Here is a 20,236-nt window from a genome sequence, read left to right as displayed (position 1 = left end):
CTAGATAGGACAATTTAACTGAAGAGGGCAGCATTTCTAGTAGATATTCTTGCATTCACAGAATTATTAGATTTACCTTCATCAAATATAAAAATTTCTGCTGTCAAATAAATTTGTACACTGTTGAGATTTACTAAAATACTACCCTTTCTGTAATTGTTCATCACATGACGCTGCAATCACAGTCTTTCTACGTATGTTCAGGTACTAATTCAGTGCATAACCGATAGATTTCAGTGGCTGCATTGCGAGATACAACGAGTGGAGATATTAGGAACCTAGGCGGAATTAGGTACATTCACCCTACGTCTGGCTTACCGACCCTACGCAGCCTAAAAGAAGCCCGAGCGTCGTAACTCGCGTTCGAACGATTCGTCAACGACCGATCGCGGAAAGATCATACAAACTTTGTGCAATATTTAATAACACAGGTCGGGTTCTCGGAAACACGAAGACCCGAGTATTTTAATTGGCGATCAATCGCTGTAAAGGGACAGCAAAAAAAAAAGTAGGAGTTTTCCGATCGCGATTCTTCCTCCAGTTTCAACTAGAACCGCGTTTCCCAGAAGCACGCTGACGCGGGACAATGAGACAGTATTCTATGGTTAACGATCCGGAACGTGTGCGATCAATGCGTCAGAGCGTGGATTACTTAGGCACCGATCGATCGGAACGCGATTCGCTTGGCGGTCGCGTGGAGGGAACAGGAACGAAGGGACACGGTCTCCGCGTTGCTCTTTTTACCTGCGCGAGATTGCTTCTGCGAAGCTCCGGCTCGGGGAATTCACGGCGAGAGTGGAACGAACCACCGAGGGATCAACGGAATTCGCTAGCGCACTTGGGGAGTTCCCAAATGCGCGCGTAACCGGCTGGCTCGTGACGTAGATTGCCGTCGCGCGACCACAAGCGAACGACGCCAGGGAATATTTCCTTCGGCACGGAAGAAATGACGTTTCACCTGTCGCGGCACTAAATAGTATGCCTGCTATTTATAGAATCCCTGACCCGCGAAACCGCATCGCCCTGTTTCCGCACCAGCGTCAACGTTAACTCCGATCCCATGGCGATCAAGAATTTCAATCGTTTGCGAACGCGAACACCTTCGCCCCGCGCTCACGGATTTCCCAATTTCCCCGCATGCGAGCACACTGTCTCGTTCATCTTTGTTGCCTTTGTAATGGGAACAATGGACAACGAAATCGCGTTAATCATACAATGGGGAAAAGAACGGTTCCGAGTTTGCGTACTCGATGATTTACTTTAATTGCTTCGGTATCTGACGAATCAGGATTACAGAGCAAACAATAGTCCCGCGGAATCCGCAATGGAACACTTGTCATTTCCTACGAGTTTGCATCTTTACGAATCTCGATCCTACACAGGCGATAATCCCGATAGAATCTACAAAAGGTAGCTGAAGGATCGCAGCTCTATCTCGACGGGAATTCTTACAGGATCTAGAAAAGAGGCCTCACAGTCCGAAGAGCTATCACTCACTGCACCACGACACCATTTAGATCATGGTTCGCGCAGAATCTCGAAGACGAAGCTCCCCGATATTTACCGGTTAACTTCTGAATATTTCGCGATTATATTCAGATAGTAATTCCTATAGAATCTAAAACACGCAGCTCCCCGATATTTAGCAGTTACCGCCCGAATACCTCACAGTCCCATTCAGATATTAATTCCTATAGAATCAAAAAGATGCAGCTCTTCGATTAAAAAAAAATTGAATTATACGAAGATTCGCGATTCCATTGAGGTTCGTGGAAAATCTGGTAAATGAGTTTTCCTGATCCTGAGAATCGAAAGGCCGCAGGGCACGGATCGATTAGTGCCCTAATGATCGGCCGGACCGCGGCGACGAGTGCCAGCAGCAGCGAATCATCGAGTTACCTCGTGGTGCTCGAAAAGCTGTTGTACGCGATCGGTGGAAGCGGCGGTGCTGGAGCGGCGAGGACGCGATGGTGGTGGCGGCGGAGGTGCTGGTGGTGGCGGTGGCTGCAGCCGATGGACCACCCGAAACGAGGGTGGGGTGGGGGCACCCCTGACCCCGACATTAGCCGGCGGTGAAGGGAGGCAACGTTTATATGCGGCGGCAATCCGCCCCGTAGGCGCATTCGCTCGTACGCTTCGTCCAAAGCGGACATACACGAGAGGACACCCGTTGTTAACGTCAGCGTCGCCGCCGTTGTTGTTGTCGTCGCCGTCAAGCGAACGGAACGAGAAAAGCCAAGGGAAGAGGGCCGCCGGCACTTGGAATATAAAAACAAATCCTCCAGATTGGCGGGAATCGTCGCCAGAAGAAGGAGCGAGAAGAAGCATCTTTCACGTGGTCGGTGATCGCAGCATCGTTCTACCGGTGATCCTTGGACAGTTCCATCCGCAGACGGCAGTGAAAAGCTCAAGCGAACCTCGTTACGCACGTACTCCTGGCTTCACGAGGAACAGGCCATACAGAGAGAGATCAACAGCTGACCGCAGCTTGAAGAGTTTTCACCAAGAAGAACAACACGACGGATATGATGGCTGTCGCAGCGGCGCAAAAGAATCGCGAGATGTTCGCTATCAAGAAGTCCTACAGCATCGAGGTGAGTACGCTGAACGGAGACCGAGATCGTTAGGGACTTGAACGTGAAATCCGCCGGTGGATTTCAGCGCGAACAACGTCGAGCAGAGTTATCGAATAAATTGCGCTTGAGTAAGTCGACTACGCGTTGAAGATCCTCCAGGTACCGTTAGATCAATGTACTTTCGTAGACAATCGTCGGTGGCATCGGCGGGGTCGGGTGTTACACGTCGATCAATGGAAACGCGAGAAAGCGCGGGAACTTTGCCGCACGTTTGAATTGCCGCGATACTCGCGGGTAACGTTGTAATTGCGAGCGCTCTTATCCAGCGTCCAATTATTTCACTTTCCCCGGCTCCAAGTAATAACGCGGCGCGTGACAGCTTTCAAACGTGGTCGTTTGGCGTCGTTGTTAGAGCGAATCCTTGCAGGCTTGACAATTTTCTAACGAGTAACGAACTGGCAATGTGAAATGAAGTATCATTCGGGAGCAAGGTACGCATAGATTGTTTAGCCGCTCGTGGTGTTGCGGTTGGAAAGTTTTAATAGCATTCGGCTAATTAGAAGGACTCATTACCGATCGATCGACTAGCGGTACGTCGTCCAGGGAAGCGTCGTTTGTTGTCGGCGTGTCGGGAGAAGTAGGTTCCCTCGAGATTCTTCCGAAAGCATCTTCGGAACTTTCTTACACGGAAGAATTCTCTTTCGTACTTGCCTACGTGACTTTCGTCATAAAACTTCCGGTATATTTCGTAACAGGTGAAAAAAAAAAAATGACGTCGTAGACAGGTGCGTGTGTGTATGCGCGCACACCAAGGTACACGAACACACCTCGTCCGAGCAGGCCAGTCCACGGCGCGAGTGAAATTCTCAAGCTGTAAATGGAAGAAGAGTCCCGGTGTAGAGAAAGTACACGCGATCGGTTATTATCGTGGTTGCGCAATATTAATGACCTTGCCGTTAAGTCACTACGTATTGTAGTTTACCCACGTGAGCACTAGCGATGAGACACGGGACGAAAATGTTTCCTCTGTTTCCCTGATTTCGGCCACGCTGTCGTTCCGCCGTGCCCGAACGCGGAAGTTTCGGAGAGGAGAGAAAACATCCTTAGGTACTGCGCGGCACACCGCGGCAAAAGTGGAAAATCCTGTCGCGCGAAGCACAAAAAATCCAGGCACTGGCGAGCCTCTGTACCGAACGCAGTCCTCTTTTTAATACACCTACTGTTTTCATCGAAACGCTCGCCTTCCTTGGGAAGCGCCGAGACTTGAATTTCTCGATGAAACGTCGAGACTCGTGGATGAGGCACGTACATCATCGACGTGGCCATAAATCGTGTTAAACAGCCTCCAATGATAATTTCCCATGCAATCCTCCTCGGACGCGTCGCGTTTAGTATATTCCTCCATCGGAGCCGTCAGGAAACCGCGCTGGAAAGGTTAATCATGTATCCTCTACCCGCGGCAACGTTTATATCTCAGATCGCGCGCTAATGCTTTTTAATCGAAGCGTCCTCGAGGCCGCGGCTACTTTATTTTTCCATTCAGTCGCACCATTCACGAGCTCCGCCTCGGAACAGGTCCTCCGTGGAATTAGAATCGCAAGGACGCGTCCCTGTGCGTTTTCTCGCGCGATAAACGCGCGGTTTTTAAAAGTCTCACGGCAAGACAGTTTAATTGGCATCCCGGCAAGGTCTGCGGGGGAACTTTTTCATTCACGATGCGTCGCGACGTTACGACGTCCGCGGGGACTTATTAATTTGCAACCGCGTAACAACCCGACGTTCTCTCTGGACCCTCTGGCGCGACCAGTTTTCCCGTCGGTTGGGACCGTGAATCGCACGCGTCGCCCGTCTGGCACCTCGCTGGCAAATAGAAAGGCGAGAGGCGATAAGTAAGCCCATGGAAAACCAAATTTTGCCACGCGGCGCCGTGAAATTTCTCAGTCCACGCACTTCGCCCGGCGAGACGCGGAGACGTTGCTGCTGCTCGAGCTGATGGGCCCATCGATCTGTTACTTTCTCCGCATATCACGGATTCTATGGCCGCGGTGCTTATGGGCCCAGCGTACATTGACATACGGCCACGGTAATTGGGCAAACACCGGCTGGACCGGGCAGCTGATGAAATTTTCAAAAGTATTGGATCATACGGGTCCCACGAAAATCTCCATGGTTTACGTAAACGGAGGACGTATTGCCACGTTGCGTGCCACCCCGCGTCGTTCCAAGCTTCCAACTATCGACACGTCTCTAGCTTAACAAATGCATGTTTGTTGTATTTGTATTTTTTGTTTTCCTGTGTGTTTCTGACACACAGGATGGCGTTTCCTTTTTCCTTTTTCCCTCCTCTCTCCTTCGGGTCCCAGCAGCAGCGACGCACCGGGAGACAGGTGATGGTCACCCATCTTTCCCCAGTACGCCGCCCCGTGATGTTTAACTTCGGTGATCTTACGGGAACCGGTGTTTCCATCACGGCCATGGCCGCTGGTCAAATGCATGTTTCAGAAACGAAATTAGAAACGATCATAATTATTCGCGATTGGCTAGCGGGTAGCGAATCGCGCGCTCGTTTGTTCGCAATGAAACGTTCGTAAATTATTCGCTTATTTAATCGTTCCTAACGACAATGGTAAACGACACCGACGACGACTGACTCACTCGAACGGAACTTGCGCGCGCGCGCGCGCCGAATCTAGACACCAGATCGGATCCAGAATCCGCTGTTCGCGTGCTCGTTCGATCCTTATCGAGCGCGTTCGCGCGACAGCAACGAGGGACGAAAAATGACCCGACCTTAATTACACCTCTCGCCCAGCCACTTGCGCGGATACCACATCTTGATTACCTTTGCACCACACGATCATTGAATAAAAAGAACAGAACAGATTTAATTAAGAGAGATGATAATGAGAAACAAACGTCAAAGTGTTAACGCTTCACACTTTTGATTACGCTTTCCATCGCGCGTTAACGAACCAAAACCGTTCAACGATTACCCTTCGCTAGTAAAAGGTCCGTGTTTCGTTACGGTGTTGATCAGTAGGTACTGCAGTTAATTTCGAATCTTTGCGTTTATTACACTTTTTCAGTTTTTCCTTGTGCTTTCTTTTTCTCTTCTAGTGAGTTCTTGAACTTTTCCTTTAGCCATAACATTGTAATTGCAACTCAATGCTGAAAATCAATTTAACTCATAATTTTAAAAGTAAATGTAGCACCTTCCGCGCGTGGATTTTGGAGATATTCTATAGCCTGTCCCAGATTGTATAGCAGTCCCATTAAATAAAAAATCCTTCTGATATATGGTTCGTCGAAATCGGTCCAGTAGTTCTTGAGTTTCGCGCTTTCAAACGTACATACATGGCGCGAACATTTTTATATAATGGTATAGTTGGAAGAGCACGGGTAAAACAAAAGCAATTAACAAGGATACGATGAAATCTGTACGGCGTGATGAAAAATTAATATTTCCATGGTAGTTTACGCAAACCTTACCGCGTATCCGTGCAGACGATTTCGTTTTACGTTAGCAGTCCATCGACGCGCGGTGTAAGTCGGTCAATTACAGAATGTGCATTAGTTAATAGCTAGAGCGATACGCAGATTCATTACAAAATCCCGTAATTAGCACCAGACACCCTCGTTCGAAGTTAGTCGACCGCGCGGCGGGGATCTAATCGTGATCACGTTGCAAAATCAACGTGACCTCGGCTCCCGCATGATAATTATGAATATGTTATAAATATAGGAACGCAGGGATTGTAATTGCAATGGTCGAGACGAGCGGAGAGGCCCTGAACGCTGTCCTGAACCCCGTTAGTCGCCTTTGGAGGCTCGCCACACGCGCGACAACGCCTCTAACCGCTCATAGACGGCTCCCGACGGTCAATCGTAATGCACTTTGTAATTACGTCTACACACGTACCCTGTTCATCGCTGGCCTGGCCCGTCGATCAACTATGCTAATTATTCTATTTAAATATCGTGTTTTGCTTGAACCGTCGCGTCGATTCCCACCGACCAACCAGAAACTTTATATTAATGCATCAGATGCATTATGTATATGGATCGCGTAACAATCCGCAGCAGTCGTCCTGCAACTTCATTTTTTTTCCACCCCGCCTTCTCTTTTTTTTTCTGCCTCCTACGATGTCGTTTACTTATCAGGACTTTATGCACTTGCATGAGTTTTCACTAACAATTAGACGTGTTTGCGCGACGTCGGGCACCCAGAGGCTTCGCGTCCGGTAAACATCTCGTTGAATTTTGTAGTCCAAGGCGATCGTTCTATTTTCATTTCCTCTCTAAAGTTAATTACCTCCGACTGCACCGGCCTTCGGGCTCTGAACTTGTATCGCGAATATCGAGGGACTCGTTTCATTATCAAATCGGAAGCTGCCGTTCCAGCGGCCCCGCCGGGTGTTAAGTCGCGTAACGCGCGCGAAACAAACTAATAACGTTACGCGGCTATGATTTTAATGGGAATATAATGATCGGCCTTCGGTACATTTGTCACGGATCATTAGCGTCGTTTTATCGACGAAAGAAAAACCCCGCTTGAATATCTCAATCAAGCACGGAACTCGCGTACTATTCGCTTGAAATGCTGAATAAATTCCTTGGCCGACTCAATGAGTTTTGACATATAAACGCCTTTCTGTCAAAACGATCGAATGAAATGATCGTAGATCACCCAGCTTGGCAGACAGAACGTGGCTGCACGCATTTTATCCATTTTTCATGCCGAATATCCTCCTCCTCGATTGCTCGACTTCGTCGAGGCCACTTTTCCTCGCTTCTTCGTGCGAATTCCTTTTGTTATGCTGCGAGAAACATCGACCCTTGCCGAGGTTTGAAACAAAGCCCGGCGTACAGAAACCTAATCAAATCCAGCCGTATGACCAAACGAATCAGAGTAATTAACCAGGTGCTACCATGAACGAACAGAGTCTCGTTAGAGGATCGGTTCGTTGAACAAAGTCTAGCATCCGTCCCCCTAGTCATCGAACGTGATTATTCTTTTTCAATCGGTTCGATGAGTCGTTTGAACCTTTCTACGGGATAATCAGCCTCGCGTGATGCAATCATCCGGCAGAGTCATCGGTCATCTATCCGTTCCATCGGCGAAGTACTTGGCCCACTTCGCGCCACGCGTTGTTAAGGGATTACTACACGTTTTCTCTAAACCGTGCCAACCGCTTTGCCCGCTTGGAAAATGTAACTGGGTCCCACCTTGTGCGCCATTCATGAAAAGCGGTCGTTAAGAATTTGAATGACAGGCCGATATATCTCCTGTTGCATCGACCGGTTGCTCGGGAGAATTCCTAACGAGCTTCGTCGTGATCGACTAATCGCTGATCCGATGGAGTTTTCTACAGCGATAGATGTTGCTACGAAATTCGCGATTGCCCGAAATCTCCTACTATTTCGGCATGGTTCGATGCATTCGACAAGTGGGTAATTCCGTGCTCTTTTCTTCTGCGAACGTTCAAGAACAGCAGCACTTGCACGCGCGTTAGTTCCAACGACGCGCGGACTTCTTTGTGGGCGCAGGTCGCTCCGAGGCCTTTCCGTCGGGATTCCTTAATTTCCGATCCTTCAACAGCAACCGGATCACCCCGAGGAGGATTCATTTCCGCCCGTTCGGTTCGTTATCAAAGTTACCTGGCGATCCTCGGTCACCGCCAGGTCTAGCGCAGTTAAGTAACTCGGCGTGACTTCGGAGATTGAAGTTTCACTCGGTAATAGGACAGGATATCCGTCCTTTAAAGTTCCTCTATTGTGGTAGCCTTTAACACATGGCTGTTACGTGCGGCGTACATGGCTATTATTCTAAGATATCGTGATGACAGTTCGTGAAAGTATTAGAACGCTGGATTGTCTGTTTAGAATGGGTATCCAGCAAGACGACGATCCCTCGTGGACGACGCTCGCTTCGAAACGTTGGTCGTGAAGCAAACGAAGCAAAGCGTTTTGGAGGAGGCTCGTCATCGAGCGAATGGTGAGTACCAATTTACCATTTTCAGTAGTTTCACCTTAACAATTTCCTGAGTAGTCCTTTGTGCGCCTATCTGTATCTCCTTTCGTATCTCTGAATGTCGTGTTCGATGTTTATCGTATCGCACGCACTTCGATACTTGAAGCTGTGATTTTACGCAATGTGTGTCCCATCGACGTTGCATGATGATTTTCTTTGCTGCCAGACTCCATTGTCGATCAGACTGGTTGCGCTCAAGATCATTTAGAGCAGGAGGCGAAACGGTACGGCGATGTTTCGTCGAGCGATGACGAGCAATTGGAATCGTTGGCTTGCGCTGCCAAGGATGGAGGTTTGTACCTTCCCAGAGTTTCCATCGCTGGTCTCTCGGTCAGTGAAGACGATGATACGTAACGACGTTTCAGCGTTGCATCGAATGCGATTTTAAATTTATTATGTCTGTCGGATGTATCGCGTCTGGTTGGCCAGAGACCACACGAGCATGAACCGTTGGATGTTGCATTTCGCATGAGCACGCGATTGTCTTTGACTTACAGAAGCAAGAGCGGACGTTTCCTCGGACAGCGATGGGAAAGCAGATGACGATTACGATGATGGTATGTAGATTCTGGATGCATCTCCTTTACGCAACTAAAATCCTCGGGAATGCAGGGTAGAGAAAGGGCGGGGTAAACGGAGAGTGAAACAGCCCCTATTGAAGATTCTATATACCTGGCCAAAGAGATTTCAGAACCAAGTGCTTTCCCGACACTTGGCAGAATTACGCAAAAGACCTCTTTCCTTCTCTCAACCTTCTTTCCTCCGCCACTCGCCACTTTTCCAAATCCACTTTGTGCATTTAGAATCGTATTAGCCAGAGACCCCCTTTTCCAACCTCTTAGGCGCCTCCGTACGTCCACAATAAATGTATAACACAGTTATTTCTTTTTTGCCTTCCCTCCATCTTAGCCCGCGGACCTGGCACGTCCGTGGGCGACAATAAGGGGCATTTCATTCTTTCCCTACTTCCTGCATTGCACCGCCCGCCACGTAAAGGTGCCCGAGAATAGACATTTCGCGAGAAATGGACTTTGAATTGCTCGATTATTACCGTCCATAAGAATCACTTAGCGACTGTCGCGCCAGGACGTGGGAAGATTACTTAAAATTGCTTCTGGTAATTTCCGAGCTCAAGCTTCCCACGCGAGGGGGTGCCTTCGGCTATATTTCATGGGAAATCGCGAGTTAATTAATTCAAATTCGAGAGTTCAAAGCGATGTTTGGTACGAAACTGAAGTGGCTCGAGCGGGTCATTAAAAAGAGTAGAGTGTGGCGCAGAACTGTAAGAAGCCCGGACGAAAACATTCCCTGATTCCTTTCAGACGCTGGATTAACCGAAGACGAAGTGGTGCTCGCGAAGACCATAGCCGAGAGTCCTGAGAGCGAGCACACCGTGCAGAAAGCCGCGCTTGTTCTCCGTTTGCGCGAGGGAATCGGTTCCCTGGCGAGGATCCTGAAGACGATCGAGAACTTTAAGGGCACGGTGACCCACGTCGAGTCCCGTCCGTCGCAGATGGAGAAGATACAGTTTGACGTTCTGGTGAAGGTCGACATGACCAAGCCGAGCCTGCTGCAGCTGATCAGGAATCTCCGTCAGAGCTCCGCGTTGGACGGCGTGACGCTGCTCACGGACAATTCCGTCAGTATTAAGGACCCGTGGTTCCCGAGGCACGCCTCTGATCTCGACAACTGCAACCACCTGATGACCAAGTACGAGCCGGACCTAGACATGAACCATCCTGGTTTCGCCGACAAGGAGTACCGCGCGCGCAGGAAGGTCATCGCGGAGATCGCCTTCGCCTACAAGTACGGAGACTCGATACCCAACATCCCCTACACCGAAACGGAGAACGAGACCTGGTCCCGCGTGTTCAGCACCATCATCGACCTCATCCCCAAGCATGCCTGCGTCGAGTACCAGAGGGCGTTCACGAAGCTGCAGGAGGAGAAGATCTTCGAGTCCCATCGTATACCTCAGCTGCAGGAGGTCAACGACTTCCTGAAGAAGAACACTGGCTTCACTCTGCGACCCGCGGCTGGGCTGCTCACGGCCAGGGACTTCTTGTCGAGCCTCGCCTTCAGGGTGTTCCAGAGCACCCAGTACGTTCGTCATATCAACAGTCCGTACCACACGCCTGAACCGTAAGTGCCTTCACCATGCTTTTACAGTGATTTTGGTGTTCGAATGACGGAGAACTAACTTAGGTTTTCATTACGGTTGGGTCAGAAGTGTCCGAACAGAGTAAAACTTTCTAGCGTGTAGGAGTTACGAGAGTTTCGATGATTCTTTGACTGACAGGATTACCTATAAGTATTTTGATGAAGCGAGGATATTCGTTGATCGGGTTTATAAGAAAGTTTTAGTAACGCGAATGATTTATATCCTATTGGCATTGATGGGATGAGATTTATGTATGTTACTGACTTGTGTTACTAAGGACATGTAAAATGGGCCTTTTTCTCATGTTCATCGAATCCGTGCCAAAAGTCTCTCCGGCTGTACAGGGCAATCGATACTGCGTTATGACGAGAGCACCCTCCCGTTACACAGAGAACGATGATAACAGAATTACCGCGCCTCTCTAAGCTCGTAATGGAGCTCTAATTGGCTTTTAACGACGGGATGGCGTTGATAATTCAGTTTCATAGTTGCGAACTCATTTCTCCGCGAAAGTAGCTTCCGTGTACCGACAGATGTTGAGAAAGAGTATCGAGTTTCCGGACGAGAAAGCAATTACCATAGCCGAAATTTAGCAGCCATTATTTCCCCCGTTTAACAAACTTACTTTATCACTATCGATACAGAGATGAGAGAGACCCCCTGTAGTTCCAACCCTCTTCTATCAGTATCCACGAAAGTAGCAAAATAAAATCAAGAATCATGGCGAATAATATTAGAACCTTTACGTGAAAATACTTCCATATTTTATCTCTTCTTTTTCAATTCACAGTGACTGCATCCACGAACTGCTGGGGCACATGCCGTTGTTGGCCGATCCAAGCTTCGCCCAATTCTCCCAAGAGATCGGTCTCGCTTCACTGGGCGCCTCGGACGAGGAGATCGAGAAGCTGTCGACCATCTACTGGTTCACCGTCGAGTTCGGTCTCTGCAAGGAAGGTGAAGAGGTGAAGGCCTACGGTGCAGGTCTTCTCTCGGCCTACGGAGAGCTGCTCCACTCTCTGAGCGACAAGTGCGAGCACCGATCGTTCGAGCCAACCGTCACGGCGCTCCAGAAGTATCAAGATCAAGAGTACCAGCCGATATACTACGTCGCAGACAGCTTCGAGGATGCCAAGGAGAAATTCCGCCGCTGGGTGAGTGCCGTTCGATATCGGAGACTTCAATGCCACGCGTATCGCGCACTATCGCTGTTACCTCTCCCACCTCGATCATTAACCGATCCTTTGAACTGGATTCCACTAGACTTTGATTCCCGCAGTCTGCCGATTCGCGTGACTTTCATAAAGAACAAGCCACGACCATTAGCTATCTCTGCTGCGCAGTCAAGCTAAACAGAGATTGCCAAGGAGAATTGCGATGCTGACTTTTCGCTCCGTCGTTTCAGGTGTCCACCATGAGCCGATCTTTCGAGGTCAGGTACGATCCTCACACGCAACGCGTCGAGGTGCTCGACACCGTCGACAGGCTGGAGAACCTCGTGTCCCAGCTGAACACGGAGATGATCCACCTCACGAACGCCATCAACAAAATTAAGAAGTCGTCCGCGTAAGGACGAGTGGGAACCATCCTAGCGACACGACACGGTTATTCCTTTTCGCCAGTCATCGAGCTTCTTGTTCTGCCCTCGACGTTCTCTCGGCGCCGATAGGATCGAGGGAAGCTGTGGCACCTTTCAACCCGTTCACGGCTAGCTCGTTTACAGTAGGGATTTTTCTCGATCGAGTTGATGGAAAGGTACGAATCGTTCCCACCTTCACGAATAATTTAGGAGCGCAACGGGTGCGTCACGCGAGAAGTTGAGTTGTAAATATTTCCCCGAGAACGCGTCGAGGCGCCGACATGTTGGCCCGGCGATAACAGCGTCACTTCATCTTTATCATTACTCGTCGCTCCCATCGAATCGCCCTCACTCTGTGTATAAAGTCGTCCATCCGCGTAGTTTGTACGCGCGCGCGCGTATCCAGAATGTACGTTCAAAGTGGATTGCGGGCGTGTGCGCGCGTGGATCCTAATCGATCGCTCGTATTCACCGTCGTACGAGCTTGTAATTAGTTGATCGTGTTTCCTGTGTTATTTATTGAATTTGCGTTCTCGAAACGTCCACGCGCGTGACTTTTATTCCTTGAAAAAAAAAAAAGAATGAAAAGAAAACGAAGGATTGTCGGAGATTCTCTTGTGCCTGACGGCAATGGTGTCTTTTTCACGTTATAAATGAATGGTGGACCCGAATCACTTTGAACGAGAGCGCAGCGCGCGTATACGCGTACGTATCCCGTTGTTTTGTTACGTTGTACGTACCGCATTGTATTTTATTCTATTGTATTACGCATTACCAACTATTATTATGGTATTAGCTGTAGAGTATTACGTTTGGCGTTGCTTCGGATAGGCAAACAACGGCATCCACCGCGATAGAACGTAATATGTCCGCGTGTCGTCTTCACTTAGATCTGCTGTTGTATAGGAAGACAGCCAGTATTAGAAGGCGAAGTAGGTTCTTTAGATTCGATAATTATTAACGATTAGTTCTTGGGAAATGTGCTTATCGTTCTCTTATCGTCCAAGGAGACGTTCCATATAGAGTCTCTTGGAAGTCGACAAACGTATGTTCAGTATTCGGAAGAATGTCTTCCCTCTGCACTCAATTTTAGTTCGAATCATGCGCACGGTAATAGGGGGTGAAGAGCAGTGAGTCGCGTCGTTTCCCGAGAAACTTGTTACTGTTCACGAACAGCTCCGATAACGAAGCCACGAATCGGTGTTGCATTAGAGACGCACTGTCTAGCGTGTAGCCGCAAGTCCTTGCTTGTGCACCCTGCACTTTTCCCCGTCGCTAACTCGTACCAAATACTTTTTTTTTCTTCCCGTGTTCGTATCAACGCGTGCACCTTTCTCGCGCTTGCTCAGCTGTAGGAAACGGTCGGCACGTATACACTAGATTTCCATTGTATTATATTGTAAAGTACTCAGAGCATAATAAAAACCTAAGATATGAATCTTACACGACCTGAGTTTTCTAATATTTCCATTCAAGCTACACCACGGGCTACTCTTTCCAAGCCAATAATTCAATGACTTGGATTATAAGTCACACGTGTGTCGTATTTATACTGGCTTCAGGTACGTTGATTGTTCTACAAAATATCCAGAACTGATGTGCAAAACTGAATCCACAAGCAGATAAGTCAATATAGTAAAGAGGCATGTATATGCCACGCCACATTTTTATTATATTCTTCTGCAAAGGTATTCTATGTGTCTACCCTAGAGATGGGCAAAATTTTCATATAAATAAAAATTAGATAAAAGGAGTGAAAGTTAAAAAAAATATTCATCATGTATAATATCATGTTGAAGTAACTTTTATTTGATCCGTTATTTAAATAACTTTTTATTTAGTCTACCCTCTGCCTAGCCCAGCTCTGGTGTACCCTCCATTCCAACGAAAATGTGTCGAACATGTGCGTGTCTTCCACTCGCGTGTTTGGGTGGTAAGCTGACATATCAGTAGTATTACACGACAGCACGTTGACTAAGGTGATTCAGACAAGCCAACAACGTTAAGCATACAACATTACAGACGAGTAGGTACATATTGCAGATTAATCAGTGTGTCATGGCGCAGCGTAGGTTGTACACAACTTTCATCTCATTCAGATTTAATTCGCGGACTTATGATGTCTGGACATTTTCTGCATATTTTTAATAGCATTAGTATTATATCCCCCTAAATTATTCTACCCTTCCTTCAAACGATTCAGTGCATATAGGTCGGTATTCATAGTCGCTACTTATTCTTAAGGGGGAACACCGCTGTGACGGCCGGAAAAGTAAGCCATATCTAAAAATTTTTTTCAGAAATAATTTACAGTTTTCGTAGAAAATTTGTATTACCTACCTTTAGTACGCTGTCTTAAGAGACTATGCAAAAAAAATAAATAGCAAATTATCCATAAATTATAATATATTCATTAATCATCTAGACCCCCCTCCCCCGAGCTGGTCGAATGTGTAACTATGGAACAGCAGGTCCGAAATCAAATTTCATTTTTTTTTTATATACTATATGAGTGTAGTTTCCGTTGTACGTACGGATTCTTTGATCGAAAACAAATTTTGTTATATATGCTCGAAAAACTGTCCACCTTATTTGCGGGTTTTTTAAACTTTTCTTCTAAAGCGCACCATTTTTACAAAAATAATTTGTTTAAGAAATCGGTACGTACAACGGAAACTACACTCGTATAGTTTATAAAAAAAAAAATGAAATTTGATTTCGGACCTGCTGTTCCATAGTTACACATTCGGCCAGCTCGCGTGGGGGTGTCTAGAAGATTAATTAATATACATTAAAATGTATGGATGTTTTTCTATTTATTTTTTTACATAGTCCTTAAGACAGTGTACTAAAGGTAGGTAATAAAATTTTTCTATGAAAACTGTAAATTATTCTTAAAAAAAAATCTTAAAAATGGCTTAACTTTCCGGCCGTCACAGTGGTGTTCCCCCTTAAGCAAATGCTTAAGCATTCGGCAACCTTTACTAGCTACTAGGTTAGCAGAGGATGCCGCAAGCTTAAGCATTTGCTTAAGAACAAGCGACTATGAATAGTCGAGTATCGGGTAATTTAGTAATTTACCATTATTTTACTAAACTACTTGACTAAATTTTAGTGTTCACACGCGAAAAAGTACTAAATTACTCGCTGCTCGACGAAATTACTCGGCGTGTCCGAATCAGCCTTTACACAGCAACAGCGTCTCTACTCGTATATTCAGACGAAGTGAAATTCGCTGTTTAATTGATCGCCTCGAGGCAAACGTCGCGACGATGAGCCTTGCCGCTAGCTTCCGTCTCTTCCACGCTCTCCGAAACACCATGACGATTCCCAGGTAACACGGCATCGAAAACTAGCCGACGGACGGGTGCACGCGTTCACTCCGACGATCATGAAATTCCTGGCTGTGCTAGGTGTGCTCTTAATACAGTGCGCCGCTACAAAATCATGGAACAACGATAGTAAGTGAAAGCGAGCTTGGCTCGATCGTCGCCGGAATAATTCCCTTTCTTTCCCCTTCAGGTTATTCGGAGGAGACGTTCTCCGTGTTCAGTTGGCTCGGCTACCTGAAACGACTCTCCATAATAGTATTGATGTTTTCTGGTGTGGTTCTGTATTACGTTCCAGAATCGCGTCCACGTGAGTAGCAATTAGGTAGAAAGGTACCTACGAGTCTAAGGAAAGAGAGGAAGGAACGTTTTAAAACACTTTCTGCATGCTTCGTGCATGTAATCTTGAAACACTTGTTTAAAATATTATTTCCTCTTCTCGGTGTGCCCATTGCTCTGCACAATTCAGAGTTTACGCGAGGTGAGTGTCGTTAAAAATTCGACAATTAAATCCCAGAATTGAGTTCGTTGCACGAGTGAAGTGATACCGTTTCTATAATTTCGATGCCGTCTCTGTAAATGACGGGAATGTTAATGACAAGTTTCTTCTGCAGATGCGCGCAGAATGTGTTACGCGCTGATCGATTTCACAGCGAACGGTTTGAAGTCCGCGCTCAGCGCACGGGACGGCGAGTACATGTACGAGAAAATTAAATCCAAGTATCATCGCGCGAAGTACGAGCAGCTGGTTGCGCAGAAACGCCAGTCGCGGGAAATTCAAGAGGACGGGGTGAATTTCGAGCGTGCGCAATGTCGCAGCAAGAAGTCGAAAGCGTTCATCGGCGATGACGAATTACTCGGGTGAGCTCACATTGTCGATACTGTAGCTTTGAAAATATATCATTACCGTGGTCATCAAATGCATGGTTTAATAAAAATATTTCTATTCAACTGCAAGTGTACTTTCTTCGTGTATTGATCTATGTAACATTGAATATTCACAGAGGCCGAGAGAAGAATAAGATGAGTGTAAAGCAGAGCAAAGAGCATCGACAGTCCCGTCATCGTCATCGAAATGGAGTCATTAAAAACTCGTCGTGCATGGAAATCACCAAGCCAATCTATTTCTATTCCGACAAACTGGACGATCTTCAGAAATACGTGAAATCAAATTTGAACGGCGTGAAGCGCGCTAATGTCGACAATTATGCGCTTGTAATCAGGTATAGATACCGCGAAGCCGACATGTAATTTTAATGGAAGGTTGATGGTGGTATTTCATTTATTACAGCGGCAGCCCGCAGCAAATGGCGCTGCTAGATCAAAACTACGAGAAAGATGACGTTGTCATTGTCCAGGATCCTTATCTCAGGGCGGAGTACAAAGAATGCGGCACTTCGACTGACAAACTGCCATCGAAAGGGGATGCTTCAAGCTCTGAGCAAGAAGGACCTACCAGAGATCACAACGATCATGCAACAGAATCGGTAATTCCAATCTATCGACTATAAATCCTGTCCACACAAGACCGGCGTGAACTTTTGCGGGGTCGGGTTCCAAAATTGTGTGGGGACAAAAATATGCATTTGTATTGTACTTCTAAATTTTATAATAATAAATATCTATGCACAAGGTGGCCCGCTAATTTTGCGATAAGCTTTCCGCACAGCATGGGGCATTTTAAAGAAATTTTATAATAATAAATATCGAACCGCAGAGCTCTGCAAAATTTATGATGAGCTTTTCGTGGAACGCGCAGAATCCGCCACGCGCCGGCCTTCTGCCCACCTGATACGCTAAGTGTAAACTATTTGCAATCGTATTGGCTCTGAATGTTTAAAAACACCAGTGCGTCATTGCATATCATTTATCAAGAATTTGATGAGCCAGGGAATGGAAACGTACGTGAAAGATGTCGATTTGTACTCGATACCGGAAGGCAGTGTTCCCAAGTACTCCGACTACACGGCTTTATATCAAACCAGCCAGTATCAGTGCGGTGAGTGTTGCAGCGGAAACGGATGTTCGGTGTCTTCGGGGGATATGAACAACAACATAGAGGCCGTTAATACAATCTCACCAGCTGATATTAAAAACGTACTAAAGTAAATGGAACACTGTCGACAGGGAATATACGTACATCGCCAAGACTATAAAGGTACAAAAATTCATGGTTTCAGAGCGTCTCGGAGCATGGTGACCACCAAGACGCAGAAAAAGATAGTAGAAGAGGGGACTGAAAGTTTGTACGACGTCAATTACAATAAACGCAACGAGAAACGACCATTAAAATTCAGCAACGATCGTAAAGTAGATTTGAGAAAGGAGGGTAAAGAACTAGCACAGGTAAGCGATGAGGACCGTGGACATATATAAATTACTTTCATCTCACGTCCTGCCGTATCTCTACAATATTCCTCGCAACAATCTCTCTGATCATGGGTCTAATTCTCTTTCTTCTCGGCATCAAAATTTTCTTTCCATACCTGCACACTCGACATTTAAATTCGAATCCTCCTTCGCCTATATTTCTGCTCACTATTATAATTCCCTTCCTCCTGATATTCGAAGACTAAATTCCTTTCCTGATTTTAAATGTAAAGCTCGACGATATATATCTCTACACTATTCCTAACCCACCTCTATATTCTTTCTTCTATCGATTTACGCCTATGCTTTTTATTTTGCTTATGCGCCATAAATTGTTTCTCTTAAATTTTCTCTATTTTTTCCGTTTCTTTCCTAGTTGTAGTTTTAACTATTTAGTTACGGTTAGGCATCTAACAGTTTTGTATTGCAGCCTCGTATTACTGTTCTTTGTAAATTTACCAAGTAATAAAAACAAATAATAATAATAATAATGACATAAGGCGGAACTTAAGTTGAGGGGGTGGTAAGATTGGCGATACGGGTAAATCGGGTAACTCCGTTCCTCCTCGATGCTATTCGGATATACAATCGCGTTATATGTCTGTGAGAGATAGCCGAATAGGTTATACATAAACATTTTTTTTTAATAAAATCGTGCTTGTAGATATCACGTTTGGCTATTCACAAAACAGCAACAGTGGTTTATGTTCTGAACAGAGCCATTAATGACGAGCCGACACGAGCCGAATGTATCCGAAGCTAACCACCGATTTGCCCGTGTGCCCTCTGCCTTAAGCCGGGAATCCACCTAGAAGCTAAGCTATGTTATGCGATGCTATGCTATGCCATACTACGTATTAAAAAAATTAGCTTCAATATATTCGGAACCGTTTCTACCAAAAGCTAAGGTAAAATATAGCATAGCATAGCATAGCATAGCATAGCATAGCATAGCATAGCATAGCATAGCATAGGATAGCATAGCATAGCATAGCATAGCATAGCATAGCATAGCATAGCATAGCTTCCAGGTGGATTTCCGGTTGCACTTTGTTTCCTTGGAGTGACGCATCGCTAAATATTTTCACGAGAACTTTCATATCAACCAGAAACACGAGAAAACCATACGCCAGCACGAAAGTACGTCCAGATGCGTCCACTGGAAAGAGCCAAGGACCGAGGATCCGCTAGCAGGCTTCTGTTGCAACAGTACATCTTATTTTACGGACCGAGGAGGGGAAGCGGACGACGAGAATTCGCAGCATGGAGAACAAGCAACCGCGAAGCACGATCTGGACGAGAGACCTCAAAAGGAGAATTGCCTGTCCGCTGAGCCTTCCGACCATTCGATCTTCGACTACGATTTCGAGGATTTTTGCGCGAAGCCTATCTTGAAGAGTAAGTTCAGGTTGCCACGTCGAGTTGCGATTTCACGGAGCAGTTATTTGAGACGTCTCCGAGAATCACGCGTAGCTCGATTCATGATTAGAAGTATAGATAGAATGTTCCAGAGTCGGTCGTGCAAAGTGTCCACGGCAATCTATGTTTTGATGATTCAGATCGACTGAAACCTGCCCTGCTGCGAGCGGTAAATTGGATCTTTGGCGGTTGCCCGGAGGCGTCGAGGAGAGCCGCGATGAAACCCAACGAGGTCGGAAAGGAAGAGATCCGAGCCTCTGCCGACGAGTGGCTCCTCTAGTTAAGGATATTTTAGACCCGACTCGCGGCAAACGTTCAAGCTGTCGGCAAAATGAAAGACCTGCCGTATCGAGTTGCCGTTATAGATCTAAGGTCGCTGCAGCCACTTCTGTTTAAGGAACTAACAAAGCCCGCGAAACGTGATCCAGAATAAATTGCAAGTCTCCACTCCGCGAACGCTTGTTTGCTTACTGTACAAAGGAGTGCGAATGCGCACGCTCAGTAGCTGGATATATGGTCCAGAATACAGTACGGGGATGTAATAGACAAAAAGAAATGAACGAATTACCGGTTTGTTCAGCAACACGTTTATTGGATTAATTTTAAGGGGTACAATGTCACTGATGCACTTCAGTATCGCACAGTCGATTCCAAACGGAACTAGCAGTGTGCCGGTGTGGCCCTGCACTGAATAGGAGTTAGTGAGAATGGGAACTGATGTTGGGTGGAGCCTAATGAACTGGTACCAATTTGATTAGTAATAGATTAGGT

The 20,236-nt window shown here is 46.6% G+C and overlaps 2 protein-coding genes across 3 annotated transcripts; both read left to right on the top strand.

The window, feature by feature from the left end:
• The first annotated feature begins 2,109 nt into the window (after positions 1 to 2,109).
• On the top strand, positions 2,110 to 13,790 carry Ple (tyrosine hydroxylase ple). The gene is made up of 7 exons (XM_076813569.1): positions 2,110 to 2,594; positions 8,460 to 8,571; positions 8,774 to 8,899; positions 9,105 to 9,164; positions 9,930 to 10,749; positions 11,559 to 11,922; positions 12,174 to 13,790. Exons 1-7 carry the CDS (start codon positions 2,526 to 2,528, stop codon positions 12,336 to 12,338), a joined length of 1,716 nt encoding a protein of 571 aa, XP_076669684.1. The 5' UTR covers positions 2,110 to 2,525; the 3' UTR covers positions 12,339 to 13,790.
• Positions 13,791 to 15,559: 1,769 nt separating this feature from the next.
• LOC143369490 (uncharacterized) lies at positions 15,560 to 19,292 on the top strand. 2 transcript variants are annotated; one of them, XM_076813522.1, is made up of 8 exons: positions 15,560 to 15,808; positions 15,870 to 15,986; positions 16,291 to 16,537; positions 16,681 to 16,899; positions 16,968 to 17,163; positions 17,552 to 17,773; positions 17,857 to 18,022; positions 19,156 to 19,292. In XM_076813522.1, the coding sequence occupies exons 1-7, from the start codon at positions 15,739 to 15,741 to the stop codon at positions 17,914 to 17,916; spliced, it is 1,131 nt and encodes a 376-aa protein (XP_076669637.1). In that variant the 5' UTR covers positions 15,560 to 15,738; the 3' UTR covers positions 17,917 to 18,022; positions 19,156 to 19,292. The 2 variants fall into 2 exon arrangements, with proteins under 2 accessions (XP_076669637.1, XP_076669645.1); XM_076813530.1 differs by lacking the exon at positions 17,552 to 17,773.
• The last annotated feature ends 944 nt before the right edge of the window (positions 19,293 to 20,236 follow it).

The sequence above is a fragment of the Andrena cerasifolii genome, chromosome 1 (assembly GCF_050908995.1).
Source record: "Andrena cerasifolii isolate SP2316 chromosome 1, iyAndCera1_principal, whole genome shotgun sequence".
NCBI classification, from domain to species: Eukaryota; Metazoa; Arthropoda; class Insecta; order Hymenoptera; family Andrenidae; genus Andrena; species Andrena cerasifolii.
Note: the sequence above shows the minus strand (reverse complement) of the source record. Positions and strands in the feature narration are given on the sequence as shown.

Bases quoted from the DNA above. Each gene is read 5' to 3' on its own strand.
- Ple (XM_076813569.1), top strand. From the start codon at position 2,526: ATGATGGCTGTCGCAGCGGCGCAAAAGAATCGCGAGATGTTCGCTATC. The intron at 8,572-8,773 runs GTGAGTACCAAT...CTTTGCTGCCAG, and splicing joins GGCTCGTCATCGAGCGAATG to ACTCCATTGTCGATCAGACT. The intron at 9,165-9,929 runs GTATGTAGATTC...GATTCCTTTCAG, and splicing joins AGATGACGATTACGATGATG to ACGCTGGATTAACCGAAGAC.
- LOC143369490 (XM_076813522.1), top strand. From the start codon at position 15,739: ATGAAATTCCTGGCTGTGCTAGGTGTGCTCTTAATACAGTGCGCCGCT. The intron at 17,164-17,551 runs GTAATTCCAATC...TCATTTATCAAG, and splicing joins ACGATCATGCAACAGAATCG to AATTTGATGAGCCAGGGAAT. The intron at 17,774-17,856 runs GTACTAAAGTAA...TCATGGTTTCAG, and splicing joins CACCAGCTGATATTAAAAAC to AGCGTCTCGGAGCATGGTGA.